Below are 21,392 nucleotides of genomic sequence, written 5' to 3' on the forward strand. Positions count from 1 at the left end.
TTTACTGAAATCCAAATACACCACAACAACCGCTTTACCCTTATCCACCTGTTTGGTCACCTTCTCAAAGAACTCAATCAGGTTTGTGAGGCATGACCTACCCTTCACAAAACCGTGTTGACTATCCCTAATCAAATTATTCCTTTCTAAATGATTATAAATCCTATCTCTTATAATCTTTTCCAACACTTTACCCACAACCGAAGTAAGGCTCACTGGTCTATAATTACTAGGGCTCCCTACCTTCATGAACAAGGGGACAACATTTGCTATCCTCCAGTCTTCTGGCACTATTCCTGTAGAGAATGACGACATAAAGATCAAAGCCAAGATGGTGCCATACATCAATGTGTCCTCCTGCTGACTGTTCAGTGCTCTCTTCTCTGCTCTGAAAAGCATTGCAAACTGTAGAGTAGGTGCAAAATGTGTGAGCATTAAGGAATGAAACTATAAGCCATAAGATGCATCCTTTGCAGATTCATGAGATGAATGTATGTCCCAGTGCACAAAGTGACCTGGCAGAAACATGCAAGTCATAAGCATACCTGATCTCCAAAGCAAAATCCCTAAGGGGAAAGTGGTGTATGAGTTGGTCTGAAAGTAGGCTTGATGACAGAGTGAAGCTAATAGTTTGCCACTGCCAACATGCATGGATGAAGGCTTTAAGAGGACAGCATCCATGGAGCATGCAGAGACAACGTGATGAAAACAAAGTGCGTACAAAGGCCCAGGGAAAACAAGCAGCTGGCTGCTGCTAGGTAACTGCTCTGACTTCCTAGCTGGAAACTGCTGTCGCCTAGTTTTTCAGGGAAGTAGATGTGAATTGGAGGCTTTGGGCTATTCACAACATGCAAATGCATGGAAATAAAGGTATTTGCTGTTCATAAGCATTATCTTGAACTATTTAAATGTTAAGAGAAAATCTTAACTTTTCATTGATGTCAAACTTCTGACATTCATTTTCGCTATGGTTTCCTACCTTTCCTGTCACTACCATATTCTGCTCAAGGCAGTGTAAAATTCTGCCCTAAAGATGTGTTTTCTTTAACCTTCAATTTCAATTTCTTTATTAGCTGTTTTAAATCCTTCTAGAGCATAGAAACCGTGAGAGTACCAGTAATTCATCTGATAACATGCTTCTGACAATTTTGCTACATATGACCTCAAGAAGTTTAGAAGATTAAAACTGAAAAACAAGTGGTCTTGTCAGCTGGATGTAGGTGGAGGGGCTTAGATTAGTTCACAGGTTAGCACAACATCGAGGGCCAAAGGGCCTGTGCTGCTCTGTATTGTTCTATGTTCTTGTGGGAAAACCTAGAACTAGAGACCAGTGTTGCTCAGATGAAAGAGCAAATGTCACTCATACTCCTATTTCTCTAGAGCTAAAGATGGAATACATCTTTAGAGACTTTGTAGTTAGCATACCATTCATCCTTGCCTCCTGCAAAGAACTGAAACAACCTGGACAAAGAAGCCTACAGAACAGTAAGACCTAGCAAGCCAAATGGATTATCTCAACAAATCCTGTGGACTGGTATTGCTGAACTGTATTGGCCAGTTTATTTCCTCCATCTAAAGCCATGTGTGCATCCGTGCGTGTGCGCGCGCGCGCGCGCGCGCGCGTGTGTACACGAACATAGGGGTATTAAAAGGAGTTAGGGTTTTAACTAGTACAGTGATACGTTATAGTTCACAGATATTTACTTGTGATTACAAATTACTTATATCTGTATTAAATAGTAGTTCTTATTAAATACAGGAATCTGGTCAGTTTCCTTGTTAATCTGGTTCTGACAGCTAGGTAAATTGGGGACTCTGCATAGTTTGACCAAAGTTTGTGTAGCAATCCTGGGTGTAGTGGACCATGAGAATCAATGCATTTTCCCAACTTACCATTCTCATTGCTTGCAAGCCACCCCTCCAGGAAGTCCTATTCATGTCCTCCATGTAACATCACTCACCATTCATTTAACTTAATTGACAGTGAATTTGCTGACACTATATATGTTCTGCAGAAGTAAACCTGCAGCAAAGAACCCAAGTACAATTAAAAGGGACCAGTACCCAAAGAAGTTAGGTGCCATAGTGACAGTCACTTGCATAATGATTCCTCTGTTTGAGGTGGCATCTGAGCCCATATCAAACAACCGGTACAGCTTTTTTGTTTCCCCAAGAAAATCTTGGCCCTTGTAAACTCTGGTGAGGTTGGCCACCCTGGTTTGTAAATCAAGTGACATGGCTACCTCTAGGTAGACCTCAGAGATCTCCAGTGTTGCCTGATAAACTGCTTCATCTCATTATATTCCTCCCATACCTTTAGGAAAATACCATTATCTCTTATTAAATATTTAACGAAGTAAACATTGCAAAGACCATTGCACTAGGAGTTATGCTGAATCTATCACAAAATTTCAGATTGGCAAGGCACAAACGAAATCATGTTCACACTCTGAATCAATGGAGCAGCTACTGAATTCCCAGACAGTGTCCTTAATACATTTCTGCTTATTGACAGCTGCCTGGCAATCCTGACTGCTTCAAGGTGGACAACAGAGAGATTCATACAAATGCTATGCACAATAATGCTCTGGGCAATATTTTATTGGATATGTTATTGACAGTAATTTCCTCCTTCAATGATTCTCAACTGGACTGAAAAGGGGCAAATATCAGGATAATTTAGGTCTTGGTCTAGTTATAGGAATTACACTGTACAAACAAAGTGTTGGGCATAGGCCTGAACTGTAACAACAGCCTCCCTTCTTACAAACTATGATAGGTATGTTGACAGCTAAGTGCAATTAGCTAATCCACAATGATCAGATTCCTTCACCGAGAGATTTATTTTAAAAAAGTGACAATCAAAAGCTAAGTCTTAAGCGATATTGACTAATCGCATCAATACTTCCTCAAAACATTTCTACTGTAGATTACTGCAGAATTCCTATTTACATGCTGTCCAAAGTTATGATTTTAGCAAGAGCTCCCACCATACTCGACTGCGAATGCAGTTCTAGGGACTGGCTTCTTTGGATTAACCCTATCTGTGCTGCTGTTGATCTGTGTTCTCTCAGAATTAAAATAGAGATATTCACCATATTTTGAAAAATAAACAAAAACTATAAAATCTTACATAAAAATCTTATTTGACTGAAATTGAATATCTTTTATTAAAAGCCCTATTCAATATTTCATGTAATCCACAAAGACATTTTGTGCAGAATTTTCCACTCCCTAGAAAAGGCCAGGGGTGGGGAAAGGGGTACTGCGGTGTCGTAAGGGCAAATAATCTGGAGGATGACATGTAAGAAATACTTGTTCCCTTCCTGACACCTCAGCAATTGAGTTCTTCACAAGAAGGTCCATGGACACCACTCCAACTCACCATCAATTTAAGGCCCCTAAATAGTCAGTTAAAGACTCTTCAGAGCCTTATCCGTCTCCATGCTAATTACCTACCTTCCTGGCAGATGAGAAAAGTAGCTGCTGTCCAAATGGGGAAAACAGGGTGGTCTGCCTGCTGGGCTCTGGGCTTCCACTAGTCTTAATTTGGGCTAATTATGGTTACAGATTTGAATGAATATTGGCCTTGGCTTCACCCCCCCAATCAACCTGGTGGGATTACAGGTGTAGCAGGTGATTAAAAAGGCAAATGGAACTTTCTGTGCCATTGCTCGAAGGATGGAGTTTAACAATAGGAAGGCTATGCTGCAGCTGTATAGAGTCCTGGTGAGGCCAAACCTGGAGTACTGTGTGCAGTTTTGATCTCCATATGCCAGCACTGGAGGGGGTGCAGAGGAGGTTCACTCGATTGATTCCAGAGTTGAGAGGTTGAATTATGAGGAGAGACTGAGTAGACTGGGGTTATACTCACTGGAATTCAAAAGAATGAGGGGAGATCTTATAGAAACATATAAGATTATGAAGGGAATAGATATGGTGGAGGCAGGGAGGTTGTTTTGAGACTAGGAATAGAGGGCATCACCTCACAATAAAGGGAAGTAGATGTTGGACTGAGGTCAGGAAGAACTTCCTCACCCAAAGGGTTGTGAATCTGTGGAGTTCCATGCCCAGTGAAGTGCTTGAAGCTACCTCACTGAATGTTTTTAAGGCAGGGCTAGATAAATTTTTGAACAGTAAAGGAATTAAAGGCTATGGTGAGTGGGCTGTTAAGTGGAGCTGAGTTTCAAAAAGATCAGCCATGATCATATTAAATGGCAGGGCAGGCTTGAGGGACTAAATGGCTTACTCCTGCTCCTAGTTCTTCTGTTCTTATGTTCTAACCTCTCCCTGCGATTCCCACCATGTGGTGCCTGTTCCCAGTAAACCATACCTTCTTGCCATCTCCAGTCTTTATCGCTGAGCAGTCTGGGCCTCCAATTGTCTACAGCTCTGAGTGGCTGCCAGATTGATTCACAGTTTCAGGCAGATTTCAACACCTTTTGGCTATGGCACTGGGCAGGTCAAGAAATGTAAACAGAAATTGCTGAGAAACTCAGCAGATCTAGCAGTCTCTGTGGACAGAGAGCAGAGTTAACACTTTGGGTCCAGTTTTGCAGGTCTGAAGAAGGATCACTGGATCTGAAAAGTTAATACTGCTTTTTCTCCATAGATGCTGCCAGACCCGCAGAGTTCCTACAGTAATTTATGTTTTTGTTCACGATTTGCAGCATCTACAGTTCTATGGGTTTTTTTTGTTTAGGTCAAGACACTTGTGGTCAATACCTAATTACCTGATTGGCACTTGATTTGGCAGGTTTTCTCACTGGCAAAGTGGGGGAATTACTCACTGTTAAAGATGCCTGACCCCACTCCCAGACAAAATAAATACAAATGTTCCCATTTTTAACTGATCTGAATTGGTGCAGTCTAAATTGACTTTGGTTGTTTCTATCCAATTCTTGGTGAGCACAGAAAATTACACATCCTCTACTGCATGTATAGTTATGTGATATAAAAGAAATTGAAAACTCAAAATGTAGAAAACAACAACTAAGAACTGATTGCAATTTACTGCAGTAGAGTGGGTGGGAGGTCCAATGTGATGCTCTACCCTCCCACACTTTTGAGCATCAGAATTCAGTAAATAATCCATTATTATTTGTCTTTTCTGTCAATACCTTACCAATTTAGTTTAAACAACTCCGATCTTTCTACTTTGCACACCTAATTGTGGCCTCCTCAGGGTATTTCGCATAATGATAAACTGTGTAAAATGATCTATAATGGGTGAGACCGTTCCTAACCTTCTGATCAGCTTACAGATAAAGACTGTCTGAAATGCTCTCCTCCTGATTCATTCACCAATGGTGACTAATGACAAGGAAGCTCAGTGTGGAAGGTGATGCATTAGATAGATGATATCATTCTGAAGAAAATTTCAGCGAAGGAAGAAAGAAATGGTGTCATTTGTTCTTTCAGAATTCTGAAATGCCTGCAAAACATTTCAATTGCCTTCTGCCCAATGTAGCCATACAATGGCCACACAACAGGACGATGGAAATAGAAGTCTACCTTTGCATATCCTTTTGCTAAGGGATTCTAATCTCAGTGGTAGCATCAGAAAGGATGCACAAAAAAGAATAATCACTTCCCAAAGTAATGCAGGGGTCATCCATGGAGCTGCTCAATATTGCTACTGTTAGGGACTGAACAAAGGTTCTCTGTGTGTATTTAGCTGAGGAGTGGTGTATCATGCACATGTACTTAAACATCTAAAGGGAAAGAGAGAAGGTGCTTGAAGTAACTAACTTTCAAATCATTTTAACCACAGTAAACATAACAACTGCTGAATGTATCTATAATGATAGACGCACGCTTAAACAGATTGGACGAAATGACTTCTCATTAACTCCTTTTAAGATCTCAATTTTTAGGATTTAGCACAAGTTCAAACCCTGAATAAGGATTGTTGAAATAAACATTTGGTCACCGTTACTTCAGTTGAAAACAGAATTTTAAAATTGTTCTGTTCACAAAATGGTGACATAGAGGAGGAATGTGGTGATGAAGAGTGGAGAAACCGCACTGCGTTTCAAGGCAGTTTAAAACTGGATTGAAAATTCCAGTAAGCCATCATTAGTAGCAGTTTGAAAACACTTTGTTCAAAACACAAATTAACAGTTTTACATGTTACTTTATGAAAATGGACTTGAGTGGAACAATGCTTTTAAAACATAAATCTTGCAAGACCCAAGTTCTTGGGTCAGCAATCAATCAAATCAATCTATTTTCAAGAATTTTATAATCATATTCTTGAGGACATTTATGTTTTGGCACTCTGTAAATCAAAAGGCCAATATTCTTTGCCCTACTAAAAGCTTAGTAGTTCTATTGATTCCATATGTTTAAATAAACATAGATGAGGTTAAGATTTGCCCCCTGAACCTGATGCAGTTTTAGTTTTTTATTTCTCTTCCATCTTCCAGTAAAAACTTCAGGACGTAATTTCATTCTTGCATTGTTAGCATTGGAATAATTAATGGGGTCTTGCATTCCTAGAGTTGTGGTACTGTGCAGAAGTACAATAACTTTAAAGTTTTGTCTAGCTAAATTCTTCTGCCTTTAAATCGCAGACTAGCAGAAACTCCATGAAAACATAACTGAGCAGATTTATCAGGCCACCGTCAGGATCATCACCCAGCTCTCCTGAGATAAAATTCATGTTGTGGACATGATAAATTGTATTAAATTAATTTTATGAGATATGATTATCTGAAAACATCTTTTTCATCAGTATTTTCGCCCAATATTACTTCTTTTTACACTCCCCATGGCTTTCTACAGCAGAGAAGATAAGTCATCAATACTTCCAGACTGCCATCAGTGCTCCTAATAATTATCCTGACAAAATGAAAAATTGCAGAAACAACTCAGCAGATCTTGCAGAACAGTTCTGAAGAAGGGTCACTGGATTTGAAATGTTAATTCTGCTTTCGCTCCACAGATGTTCTCAGTCCTGCTGAGTTTTTCTAACAATTTATGTTTTTCTTTGATTTCTCGCATCTGCCAGTCTTTTAGCTTTCCATTATCCTGACAACACTGTTAATCCTGAAGGCAGCAAAAAACCTCAGACAGAAACACATTGCTAAGCTGAGCGCTCCATCATATGGATCTAGGCTAAGGAAAATTAAAGCATTGGGTCTTGGACTTAAATATCAAAGTCTGCAGGAATCCAAAGCTGTCAAATAAAAGCTGGAATATAGAAATTTACTCTTCAATTAATAAATTTGACCCTCAATTTTTCATTTTGTTCAGTTTGATGTGAAGAAATAAATCTGACTATCCAAGCTCGATGAATACAATTTACCTTCACTCACAACCAACTGAAGGAAAATCAAACTAATTTAATTGAATCTAAAGAAAACTTCAAATCATTTCAGTTAAAACTTAAATCCAAACAAACAAATCTGAAAACCAAATCAATCTAATCTAATTAATTCCAATTTGAGAATCAAATTAAAGTTAAATTAAATCACTCCAACACTAAATCAAAATAAATCTACCTCAAAACAAACCAAAATAAAGGCCTGATTGTATCAGTAAAATTGAGTATTCTGTATTGCCCATCTTTACCAACAGAAAACAATCTAAATATTCTCAAATTTTTCACATTACAACAATTCAGTGTAAGAAATTAATTTTTGTGTTTTTAAACAGCAAAGTATGTTCACAGAAGGTGCACTGAAACAAAAAAAGCAATAAATTACTGATTTTTTAAATTAGAAATGAAACAGAGAGTTAAGTCCAAGGCATGAATGAGTTACAAAATCTTCTTAATCATTTAAAAAAAGTTTACAGAACAACTGAAGTGAAAACACTAAAAACACAAAACATTCTGTATGGCTGCTTTAAATTTTGCTTTAACACAGTTAAAGCAATTGCTTCTCTACATTATTCCACACCCCAAGGTGAAGCGATGTTACAGGTCACCTTTAAAACCACTGAGATTTTCAGGGAGAGGACAATTCAATCTGCTTCTGTACTGACTTATTATGAATGTTGATCCAACTCGACCTCTTCTCCACCTCTCTTGAACCATTTGCTGTCTCCAAATTGTCTGACTGCTTCCTCAGGCAAATTCATCCCTCTCTCTGTCAAGTGTTAGACGTTGAATCATACTGTGTACAATCTTGCTGTTATATGTGACTTCAAGGAGAGCTTCCGACATCAGCGCCATCGCCAAGATCACAAACTTCATCTCCAGATGCCATTATTCACTCACTGGCCCATCAAGTCCACAGTGACCTTCCGAGGAGCATCCCACCCAGACGTACCCTCCTACACCATCCTTGTTTTTCCCACCAGGTGGGCATCACTGGCCGGGCCATCGTTTATTGCCTATCCCTAGTTGCCCTTGAGAAGGTGGTGATGAACTGCCTTATTGAGCTGCTGTAAAGGAGGGAGTTCCAGGATTTTGCCCAAGCAACACTGAAAGAATGGGTATAGATTCCCAAGTCTGGATGGTGAATTGCTAGGAGGTGAACTTGGTGGCAGTGCTCTCGTGTATCTGCTGCTCTTGTTGTTCTACACGGGATTGGTCATGGATTTGGAAGGTGCTGTCTAAGGAGCTTTTGTGAAATTCTGCAGTGCATCTTTTAGATAGCACACATTGCAAAAATTTACCAAAGATCCACCCATGTCTCAGTTTATCTGTAGATGGAACCCTCATCCATGTCTTTATTATCACTAAACTTGATTATTTCAGCTTAGTCTCTGGTTTCCAATTTTCTACCCTCTACCAGCTTGAAGTCTTTAGAGTTTATTTCCCATGTTTTAACTCACACAAAATTATGTTTAATGATCAGAAGGGTGGCAGCTCTTCAGACCCAGTAGCACTAGCCAGAGTGGTGGCAAATGTTGGGACGGCTCTGAGCAGCAGCCATAAATCTGAAGCAGGTCCTGGAAGACAGGTGAGAAGTATTGGGCTGGCTGAGGTCTATCAGGCAGGCCCCAGAAAGAGGTTGATTTAGGAGGGGTCCATTAAGGAGGGGAGGTGTGGCTGTTACCAGGGAGTCCTCCTTGCTCCACGAAGTGCCCAATCAAGAGGATCCCTGCACCAAAAGGAAGCCATCAGCTTTTACTGGTAGCTTCCCAACATGCAGATGGGACCCCTGCATTGGGAGAATGTCAGTAGTGGAGGGAAGAGTTAATTTAAGAGTCTTAATCACCATCCCCAAATGCATTAGGAAGGTGATGGGCACTCCACCACTGCCTTTCTGCTCAATTCTATAACAAACCCAGCAACTAAGCTGGCACAGTGGCTCAGTGGTTAGGACTTCTGTCTCACAGTGCCAGGGACCTGGGTTTGATTCCAGCCTTGCACGTCTGTCTACTGGAGTTTACACGTTATCCCCGTGTCTGTGTGGGTTTCCTCTGGCTGCTCTGGTTTCCCCCTAAGTCCAAAGATGTGCAGGTTAGGTGGACTGTCCATGCTAAATTACCTGTAGTGTCTCAGGTGGGAAAAACAAGGATGGTGTAGGAGGGTACGTCTGGGTGGGATGCTCCTCGGAAGGTCACTGTGGACTTGATGGGCCAAATGGTTTGATTCTACTCTGTAGGGATTCTATGACTCTACTCTTGTGGGCTGGATCAAATTCTGCCCACAAAGTCTGGAGCTCTCTCCATCAAGCCGCTATTTCAAGTTTCACATTGTTCCACTAATTTTTTATACCACTTTGATATATCATTTGTATATTAATAACTAAATTAAACACTGCAAACTGTATGGTCAGAAAGGTTTGCTTTCCAGCTGGTACATTTTGTGCTTCTAATGCTATTATATTTCAATTTAACTTTGACTAATGGAAATGATGAATATGAAATGATGAATATAAGCTGAATATATCCGGACTTCAAAAATATAATTAAAAGGTTGCAAAGGGGAAAAAAAAATCCATCATAATGATAAACTGCCCAATCACAGATGCAACATATGTAATAACTTTATGATCCAGAATAGGTTTTGATTAATTTTTATAGAGAATAATTTCAACGTACAAGATCCATTAGATTGACCTTGCTCAATCATTCATATGCCTTTTTTAAAGCCTGATATATTATTTGTAATTTCAGTTTGCATCCTTGAAACTTATCAATCTTGCTCTGCAGAATCAAAAGCTGATTCTTTTCCTTTTTGAATGCCTCCCCGGATTTAGGCCTGAATTTTATCTCTTCTTGTGACAGAGTTGGCTAGTAAAATCCAGCATGTGGCCTTCTGTCCCGCTCCTAATCTGTAAGAAATTTTGCAGGAACCAGTGGAATTGCCAGGTACTCTCTGGCTCATTGCGTCCTTCAGGCAGCTATTATTAGTGTCATAATGGTTTTTTTCCACCCCTGCTACTAATTTACCCACATTACAAGTTGTGCCACAGGCTACATGGGAAGCCCAGCAGCTTGAGCTGTACAGAACCCATCAGAGGCCAGGATCCTAACCTGAAGAAGTTACCCTCCTCCCTCCGGACCAACCTCAGGGAATCTCTCTCCCATTGCAACTCTCTCCATCTTCGGTCCGCCTCCCCCTCTCTCCCTATTTATTCCAGTTCCCTCTCCCCATCTCCCTCTCTGATGAAGGGTCTAGGCCCGAAACGTCAGCTTTTGTGCTCCTGAGATGCTGCTTGGCCTGCTGTGTTCATCCAGCCTCACATTTTATTATCTTGGAATTCTCCAGCATCTGCAGTTCCCATTATCTCCGATACTATTTTAACCTCACTGCGAAGCCTCTTCCAGGGATGCCTAACCTGAAGAAGTTACCCTCCTCCCTCCGGACCAACCTCAGGGAATCTCTCTCCCATTGCAACTCTCTCCATCTTCGGTCCACCTCCCCCTCTCTCCCTATTTATTCCAGTTCCCTCTCCCCATCCCCCTCTCTGATGAAGGGTCTAGGCCTGAAACGTCAGCTTTTGTGCTCCTGAGATGCTGCTTGGCCTGCTGTGTTCATCTAGCCTCACATTTTATTATCGAGGCATACCTGTTCAAGATTTACATTTCTCCCTATCCCCATCCACAGACTTACGTACCCAGCATCCTTTCCCAAACATTAAGGCTGGCAAACACTGATAAATCCATCCCATTTACCTTCTTATTCAGATCCAGTGACAATCTCCACTGGGGTCTGTTTGTGAACCTGGTAGGGGTCTCTGTTCCCACACTTGACATAAAGAGACCACAGCAGCTCTCTGAGGTCGGAATTCCAATTCCTGAGGAAATCACATCCTGCCTCTAGTCTGTTAATGACAAACTGACTATTTATCAACAGTCATGCAGCCATTCTTCCCTTGGGCAGACCTCCAGCCAACTTTTTAGCTGTGGGCATGGAAATCATAGCACCATGTAGACTCCAACATTACATGTTTACAAGTGGAGTTGAGGTTGAAGATCAGCCATCGTATTTTTGAATAACAGTGAGGCCTCAAGGGGCTATATGGTCTAGTCTTATTCATATTTATAATGTTCTTATTTATTGGTCCCCAAACTCCCCACCCTTGTAGAGAAATCACCAGGCTGAAAACCTGGAAACTTTCTTACTGGGTAACAAAAGCTACAACTAAAACCTTCTCATGTTTGGGGAGAATATATTGGTGTTGTCCTTCTTTCAACAGTATTTCAGTTATCTGAACAGTAGGCATCCAAATCATGCAATTATATAAATTAGTTGATTTCAATTCCTGTAGTCTAAAATAATATTGTTTATACCTGCCTAGTTAAGAAACATCACTACTGTGTAAATTATACGAATGCTCTCTTGTGATCACTGAAAATGGAAAAATGTACTTAACATCTCTACTTTTATGAAGCTGTGCTATTTGTTAAGTGCACAGTATGTTGTCTGCTTGGGTTTTGCAGTTTTTACATGTACCGTTATGGCCTGGTCTTACGTAAATTTAACTGAAGTGCCATGCATTATGATGGAAACTCTGTCACCTTCTCCCTCTGCCCAAAATAACCAGTGGTTGCTTGATTTTGCTTGTTCTGCTTATTTAGCATGTCACTGTGCTTAGTAGTTTCCTTTAATGGTTTCGATAACCTCTGCTATTGCCACATTGAGAGACCAATAGGTGGTGCATGAGAGCAACTGAAGTGCCTTATTCCCCCATGGTACCCTCTTTGTGGAAACTTAACATGTAGAAATGTTAGTGTAAATCATTTCTTGGCACAGTGTTATACATTTATGTTCTGTTCTTGAACTGTAATTACACTGTGTTCAACTACAATATATTTTTCTCAAGATTCCATAGAGATAAATTAGGCAGTCCAATCTACTTCAGAAATAGTCATAATATATTTACTCACCCCACGACCCATCATCCCGTTGTTAACTGGAAGGCCAATAAATGTGAAAGCTGCTTCACGGATGAAATAAGGATTCAGAATCCGGATCTCTTTGGGCTCCTTAGGGACAACTGTGGCAACAGACTTCCAGAAACCATCCAATGGGCTCTGGAAATAAAGAAAGCAAAAAGATTACTTTCCATATATTTTTCACTCTCCATTGCAATATTTTTAATCCTATTTTCAAATAAAGTTGAATGTCTAGATGGTGAAGAAAATCACCATCTGTTCGAAGTTATAATCATGATTTTGTCCATTAGTTTGGTTTATGCAACATTCTTTGATTGAGCATGCAGATTAATCTGCAGATTGCTCTTATTTACTGACACCGTAGAAGTAGTTCACTGTAAGTTGGTGCGTTCCGGTCAGCCTCGTTTAAGAGAGGAAAGCATAACATAAGGATAATATAAGTACAGAAAACCTAAATGCATATTTAATTTGAATTCTGGTTTTAATCCTAACTTTTCCTCTCAATCACTCAGTCCCTCATACTCTATCTCACTCCTATCATTTTTTTTCCCAATTCATCTGTCTTTCTGCCTCTCTGTTTATAACTCCAGAAGCACAATGTTCAATTCTGATCGTAAGTCCAGGCATTGGGAAAAATTCTGAAAGCAGAAGCCAAACTCCTGATGCATCCGAACTATGAGGAGAGAGGTGAGGCAGCCCAGAATTATTTAGTCTGACAAAGACAGGGATCAGTAGAGGCATTATACAAAGATCCTTAAATAAATAAATTACTTGTCTGAGATTGCCACATACTCTAGAATCCTAACACAGCTGACTAGCGTGGACCCGATGGGCCGAGGGATCATTTTCTGCGTCTATAACTCTAAACTTCAACTGTCAATGCATTATTCCTTTTATAAATTTGAACTGTGTCGGTTCATTTGAGTATATATATTTGGTTTCAATTTATTGAGTTGCAACAAAGTATCTTCAATACCAGTAAATAGGTTACAGATGCTTATGCTTTTAAATTGAACGTACATATTTATCGCAAGTACTTGAAAATAAAATTTGACATTTGTTAAGGCAAAAGGTCTAATCATTTTCAAATGCAATTTTTTCAAACAGTTTGATTTTATTTTCAAAATTTACAGACCATTATCAATAGCAGAATTCTAACTTCCCAAAATAATGTTGAAACTTGCATTTATTACAGTATAATGGACACTGGCTATTGTAGAAAATCTGTTCATGACCATTTAGCTAATGTACAAACAATCTGAGAGTCAGGTTCCATTTCCAATTCTACTGCCTTATTGATTAATATTTTGTGCAGCTTTGTTAAAACCTGAATGATTTAGCATCATACCAAAATCCTTCAAAAACTGCTGTAAAATTTTCAAGAAATGCTCTACTCCATGAAATAACTCCTTAGTATTGCTTCAATGCAGCAGAATTGGCTACAATTGGTTATATGACTGACACACAAGTTGGATGAACTAGTGTACAACTTAGGTTTTGACAGTTTGTAGCAACGTATTAAAGTGCTATCCTCCAAGGGGAGTTCTTCATTGAAACCAAAGAAAAGGACGTTAAAATATGGCCATTAAATCACTTAATTCAATGGAGAAATCTGTTATCCAGTTCTTCTATTCAAAGATAATATACAGCATTAGCTAAAGGTGCAGGGCAATCAAAATGGTTAGCTGATTTACGAATACAGAATTTCCATTTGGTTCAAGATACCCAAAAACAGAAGACAAGTGGAACTCCTGTAAACAGTCAGTACTTTGTCAATATCACAGTGTGAAGATATCTAGTGTCACCAATACATAAATCAAACCTTGTTTCATAACATATACTTCTACCCTGCTCTCAGATTAACTGTACCTCAGTTTAATAGGTACTGTGGGAACTAAATACAGAAGGATAATAAATTTTTCAACAAGAAAATAAGACGTTAATTTAAAGGTCTGAACTTTTGAATATTATTGGCAATAATTAGTTGCAGGATATTTAAAAGAAATGTGCTTTCAGTTACTTTAAGTTCATCAATTATAGAGTTTGACATGTATTCAACTATCACAGCAGGAAGCTTTCACTTTCTCACTGCTTTTGTGCGCACACATCATATTATTGGGGCTTCCATATTTGAAAAGAAACCGAAGATTCACATCTTCTGCAATGTGCCAAGGGGCAAGAAGAATGAGACTATTTGCATAGCCTTCAAAGAGCTGGCATGGACACAATGAGTTTGAATGGTATGAATGTCCTTATCCTGTGCTGAATTATTCCAAGATTCACATGATTCTATACAAAAAAAAACATTCTGAAGTAAAATTTATTTGAACTAAATTTGTGCTTTTGCCCAGTGGCAATGGGCTTGGAGAAAGTGGTGCTGGTAAAACAGTGGTGATGACATCAGATTAGAGGTTCACTAGAAAGGACGTGAAAATCAGCAGGAACGAAAGAAAGTGAACCCTCAAAAAAACGGGTTGTGTCACTCAGGTCCAATACTGCTAGTGCACACAGTATTAGACATTTGAAAAGCCTTAATCCATGAAGGTTTCGCATCTCAGTGGGTTGAGCCTCTGAATAAGTCTGATTCCTGCAATGAAAAGGAGTGTGGGAGAGACAGGTGTCAGAATGCCCACATAAGGTGTTTGGAATATCCAGGCATGTACCTGCATGAGGATTTGGCTCAAGGGCCAACAGCATGATTGGCTCCAATCCTATCACTGCATTCTCTCAATGCAGGGGATAAATTATTGGACATATGGTTATAAAGGTTCCTGCAGACTAACAGGTCCTTTTACTAACAGGAATGCATTCCAACCACTGAGCGTGCAAGCAGTCTGCAAGCTTTGTTGTATCCACAACTCCTGGGAAAATGCAAGAAGTCTGCCATCCCAGGACAACTAGTATGCCTCAGCTCTTTAGGCTAAATCTTAGTGGATGGCTACTGTGTGACAAAGAGTAGGCACCAAAAGTTGTTATGTCACTACAAGGACAACCATCATACAGGCCACTGGACATTTGAAAATGAGGTTCATTTGCTGGTATAGATCTGGAAGAGTCTTCCAACATGATCCATCAAGGATCTGGTATATTATATAGTCAATTGCACTCTGGAAAATCTGGTTAAGTCCTTAGGGGACAGTTGCATTGGAGATGGATGACTACATTTAAAACACACTACCTTTTCTGAAGAGGAATGTGAGTTGAACAGGAGTTAAGACCAACTGGCCATAGGCTTATCTTAATGGATACTAATGTGCTTGCCAGGAAGACTCTTGAAATGTTTCTCCTGAGATACTGTTAAACATCCCTAGAAGTAGCCTTGGAGTCCTTTCAGTAAACACCATTACTATTTCACCAATCCCATTATTAGATGATTCTCAGAGCTTATTCCATGAGCTGCCTCATTTCAGGCCTTTCTTTTCAAGTTCTCCAAATTAAGTGTTCAAGATCAGTTAACAGTCCACTAGTGCAAAAATGAAAGGTTGTTTCTGTCACTGTCAAAGGAGTTGAAGATCTGCTGTGAATGCAAAGTGGCAACTTAAAAGTCTTCATAAGCTCCAGGCAGCCTTTCTGTTTAGTGTGAAATGAAAGGGAACTTGCAGGTGGTAAAGTTTCTATGTAACTGCTGCTCTTGTTCTTCCAGGCGGTATTTGATCAAATTTGTAAGGCAATGTTGAAAGGGCCTTAGCAAGTTGGTGTAATGCATCTTGTAGATGATATACCCTGTTGCGACTGCATGCCAGTGAGTGAATGTTTAAGGTGGCGGATGAGATGCCAATTGAGCAGGCTGCTGTAACTCATCATATCTCAATTGTATCCTCCTTCCTTGATTACATTTCATTTTTAAGGACATATCACTTCCTGTCCTTCTCCATTCCCTAACACTATGAGCACGCTTCTTCATTAACATACAGAAATGTTACTCAGGTCTAATATTGTTTTACTTGTCAGTCTTTGTCAATTGACATGTCCAACATTATGCAACTTGAACGTTTATTGCATTATTTACCTCTGACTACAGGTCTCCATTGTGAGAGAACTTTTTACATTGATGTGAAAACTTGTCTAATGATTAGTTTCAATATTAAGATGGAAAAGGATAAAGATCAGTCAATAATTAAAACCCCAGACTGGAAAAGGGCAGATTTTGGGGTTCTAAAAATTAAGCTTGAGCACATTTGAAATGCATTTTAGTAGATAAAACAGTTGATGAAAAATGGTAGAATTTCAAAAGCTGTGTACATACCCATGTAAAATAAATACACGATTTTCCAAAACTGTAGTACCCTAGATTGATTGATTGATTCATAGATTCACCACAGTGTGGAAGGAGGCCATTCGGTCAACTGAGTCCACACTGATGCTCTGAAGACCATCTCACACAGGCCCTACCTCCTTAGCCCTGCATTTCCCATGGCTAATCCACCTAACCTACACATCCATAGACACTATGGGCAATTTAGCATGGCCCATCCACCTAATCTGCACATCTCTGGGCTATGGCAGGAAACTGTAGTGCCTGGAGAGAACTCACGCAGACACAGGAAGAATGTACAAACTCCACAGTCATCCATAGGTCCCCGCTGCTGTGAGGCTGCAGCGCTAATCAATGAGCTCCCATGCTGTAAACTGAATGACTAAGGATGTTGATGAGAAAATAAAGAAGAAAAAGATGGCACATGATGCAATTCGTAATAATAACAACAATAAAACTCAGGACGAGTATCTCAAATGCAGGAAAGAACCCAAGGCTGGAATAAGGAAGCCCAGAGAAAGCATGAAGAAAGGATGGCAGGCTGTACTAAGACAAATTGTAATATGTTCTTTGAGCAAATTAATAGCAAAACATTAGGGAAGGACAGAGTGGAACCCACAAGGAACAAGAACAGTAATCTGCTCACTGGAGCAAAGGATCTGGTAGAAGTATTAAATGAATAAATTTTGCTGATCTTTACCAAATCAGAAAATGGCGACAATGAACTAGTTGAAAAAATGGGTGTTAAGCAACTGAACAGTTTAGGGTTGGATAAAGAAGCTGTGTTAAAAGGCTGGCAGCACTTTAGGTAGAGAAGTCACCATGCTGATGGGATGCATCCTACAGATTTGAGACAGTTAAATGAGCAAAATGCAGAGCCGTTGACAGAAATTTTCCAGGCCTCTCTGAACACAAGACTAGCACTGTGGGGCTGGAAGATTGCAAATGTGACACTGCCGTTTAAGAAAGGGACAAAGGATAACTCAGAAAATGACAGAATCAATACTGAAAAAAACTGATGGAGCCTATAATACAGGTAAATATACACTTTGAGAAAAAAATCAGTTAACACTAGGCAGTCAATATTGCTTTGTCAAGGACAGGTCATATTGATTTGATACAGAGCATTTGATACAGAGACATATAGCATGTTGGATAGCAAATTAGAAATGTTTGGGGATTGATGGGTCCTTGGCAGCATGAAACAGAAGTTGGCTAAAATGTAGGAAACAGAGGCTAGGTATAGACTCCTATAGCATGGAGACAGGCCCTTCAGCCAGATAGGTCCATGCTGACCAAAATGTCCATTCATGCTAACCCCAATTCCCTGCACTTGGCCCAAATCCCTGTAAGTCTTTCCTAGCCATGTATGCATCCAAATGCCTTTTAACTGCTGTCAATGTACACGGCTCAACCACCTCCACTGGCAGCTCATTCCATTTGTACACCACCCTCAGTGTAAAAATGTTGCCCCTCAGGTTCCCATGAATTCTTTCCCCTCTTACCTCAAACTGAAGCCCTCTAGTCCTTGATTCCCAAAAAGACTGAGTGCATTCACCCTACCTATGCCTTTGATGACCTTATATACTTCTGTATGATCCTCCCCTCAGTCTCCTACATTCTGAAGAAAAAACTCCTTGCTTGTCCAACTCTCCCTATAGCTCAGTTGCTTGAGTCCTGGCAACACCCTTGTAAATTTCCTTTGCACTCTTCCTAGTTTAATAACATCCTTCCTATAGCAAGATAACCAAAACTGAACACAACACTCCTGACGGGCAAAACGCACAATGACTTCTGGCTGCTCACCCTCCCCCTTAAGTGCTCCTTGATACCAGGCCCAAGGTGATCTGCTCTAGACTCTAATGTACGCACTGAAGATCTGCCTCACCCTCTCAGTTGTCCTGTGTCGGTATAAATGGGCATTTCGCAGATTGGTGACGAGTGGTGTTCACCAGGGATAGGGTGTTGCTTTTTCTGATTTATATAAACAATCTGGAGATGTGGTGTTAAGGGCAAAATCTCTAAATTTGCAGATAATACCATGCTAGGGAGTATAATGATTTGTGAATATGATGCTGAACAACTTGAGAGAGCCACTGACAAGTTGGCCAAATGAGCAGACACCTGGCAAACAGATTTCAATGCAGGGAAATGAGAGGTACTGCATTTTGGTAGAAGAAACACAGAGATAATACAGGCTCAATGGTGTAAATTTTGGAGGAGTACAGGAGCAGAGGGAGCTTGGGATTCATATGCATGATTCTCTGAAGGTAGCCAGGAAAGCTGAAATAATTTTTGAGAAGGGTTATATGATCTTTCGGTTTATAAATAAGGGCATAGAATATAAAAGCAAGAAGTAATGCTACACCTCTACAAATCAGTAGTCAGACCAGAATTGGAGTACTGCATTCAGTTCTGGGGGCCTTATTTAATGAAGGATGTTAAAGCCCTGGAAAGAATCCAGAAGGGGTTTACTGGGATGACACCAGGAATGAAAGACGCTAAATACAAGGAAAGAACAGACAGAAATTTCCCTGGAGCAGAGAAGATTAACAAGTGACCTTATTGAGGTGTTCAAACTTATGAATAATTTTGATATGGCAAAGAAGGATATTCTGTTTCCACTGCTTGGTATGACAAGAACGAAGGGGGTCACGATTATTAGATGGTCAGCAAAAACGTTGGGAGTGAGATCAAGAGAAACGTCTTTACTTAGACAGTTGGTAGGATTTGGAATGTGCTGCCTGAGAGTGTGGTGGAGATGGATTCCATAGGAGGTTTCAAACAAGAGATTGTAATATATTTGAAAGTGATGAATTGAGAGGGCTAAGGAGATAGCGCTGGACGATAGGACTAGCTGGGTAGTTCTTTCAGGAGCCAGTACAACCATAATAGGTCAGGTGGCCTCCTTTCGAACTGCAAAATTCTACAATTCTATTCTATTGCCCATAGTCATGCCCAATGCATGTATTGGCTGGCTCACTTCATGAGTTAAGGTTGAACTTAAGACATGCTATGCATTATGAATGTTACTCTTCTTGCCAGAGTACATGAGGTAACTGAAATATTTCTAGTATTGCACAAACGTGATGAATAATGCATCTTGAGTTTGCTCAGCATGTCCAGCTATGCCTTCATCCTGAGGTTTGCTGGTAACCCCCCCCTCATCCATTGCAAACAGAAAATCTCTTTTTATCCCTCAGTTCCTAACGGAGCATTTCCAGGGAGGTATCACTGAACTGTGAAGCCTTCCTTCCCTTGTTTCTGTTTAGTTCCTCACAGTTATTTTACTTTGCAAGCTCTTTCAATGCCTTCTAGATTTGCAGCCTGTATGAAGATTGCACATTGGTTTTTAAAATTGTGTCTTTCATCAAACACATCATAATAAAACAAAGAACTATGGATGCTGGAGATCTGAAACAACAACAGAAGATGACTTCTGATGAAGAGTTCCTGGACTTGAAATGTTAACTATGGTTTCTTCCCATAGATGCTGCCAGACGTCCTGAGTTTCACCCGCAATTTTGGTTTTTGTTCCGTTCACCCACCACCTGTCATGACTAGCTTCCAGGCCTACCAGATATTATTGGATGCAGCTTGGAAAATCACTGTGGGAGTCCCACCAACTGCCTGTCTGACCTTATGACCTCAATTTGTTGGGACATGCTCTCATTTGGCCAAATCCAATCCTTGCTGCCTTTTCATTTTCTAAATAGTGACATGACATGTAAAAAGTAATCAGTTAAATCAGAAGATCAAATACTGGCAAACAGCCATAGTATTAGTGACTTAAAGTGAAATTCTCATCTAAATTTTGGAGAATCCTGTTTTACAGTGAGATTACGCAAGTCATGGTGTAATGTTCCTAACAGATCAAGAAATCAAGCAACTCTCAACTGGGACTACAAATTAAGTCATAAATTCTTTCCCAAAGTAATTTTCACTCTTTTTCTGGTTTACTCATTCCACGTACCAAATGAAATTGAGTGACCTATTTTAAGGGCCATTTCAACCAACGGCACATTGAAAGGTACAGAATTGGGCATGTTATGACTCACTAACTGGTGAAACTCTATGAGCTACAATCAAGAAAAATGGCCACGGGGTCTGTGGACATGAAACCACATTCCAACATTTGTGCAGTTAAACTGTGGAGCACAGATATACAGCATCATCAAGCCTCAATTTAGTTAAAACATCTATTGGATTTTTTTTCATAATTTTTCCCACTGGGGTTTCATGCTTTACAAGTTTTTAAAAATGCACTCTAACATGTAACGTGCCTTATGAATAACAGGAATGAGGCATGTAAAACAAAAACAACCAGCTCTCGCACAATACCATATAAACTGGCTGCCAACAAACAACTCCTCAGGCATGCTACCAGGGTTGCTGTAAGACTAATAGAATTTACTACAAACACAAATTTCTGGCAGAACTAAGTAGATAATAAGTGATACAACAGAGAAGTTGAAACAGGAGTTTTGGCATTTAAAAAAAATCTATACAAAGAATTATTATGGTCATGTTATTTTAACAGAAAAAAATGCCAAAAAAAGCTTAAAAATTGTGTTACTGTTTCCTTTCTTAGTAAGAATGTTCCATTCTCTATGGATATCAGTATTAAAGATTGCTTTGGAGCTGATAATGATATTGCCAAACTCTGAAAACTTAACACTAGTTAGAATCTGCGATATTCTGCCAGCTTTGACCAATCACAGGTCAGATGCCTCAGAGCCAGCATTCACACTGATCCTAACAATTAACTTGCATGATACTCAATGGATCCACTCAAGAACAAACTTATCTAAAGTAAATGCAAACAATTCTTGGAAGA

At 39.8% G+C, this 21,392-nt stretch overlaps 1 protein-coding gene across 5 annotated transcripts in view; it reads right to left on the reverse strand.

The window, feature by feature from the left end:
* The window catches only part of LOC125456234 (CMP-N-acetylneuraminate-beta-1,4-galactoside alpha-2,3-sialyltransferase-like), a 543,155-nt gene that overhangs the window by 52,279 nt on the left and 469,484 nt on the right, over positions 1 to 21,392 (reverse strand). For all 5 annotated transcript variants that reach the window (XM_059647998.1, XM_059647996.1, XM_059647999.1 and 2 more), the window contains one exon: positions 12,292 to 12,438. In XM_059647998.1, the coding sequence (XP_059503981.1) occupies positions 12,292 to 12,438 (147 nt within the window). The remainder of the gene's footprint in view (positions 1 to 12,291; positions 12,439 to 21,392) is intronic.

The sequence above is a fragment of the Stegostoma tigrinum genome, chromosome 8 (genome assembly GCF_030684315.1).
Source record: "Stegostoma tigrinum isolate sSteTig4 chromosome 8, sSteTig4.hap1, whole genome shotgun sequence".
NCBI classification, from domain to species: Eukaryota; Metazoa; Chordata; class Chondrichthyes; order Orectolobiformes; family Stegostomatidae; genus Stegostoma; species Stegostoma tigrinum.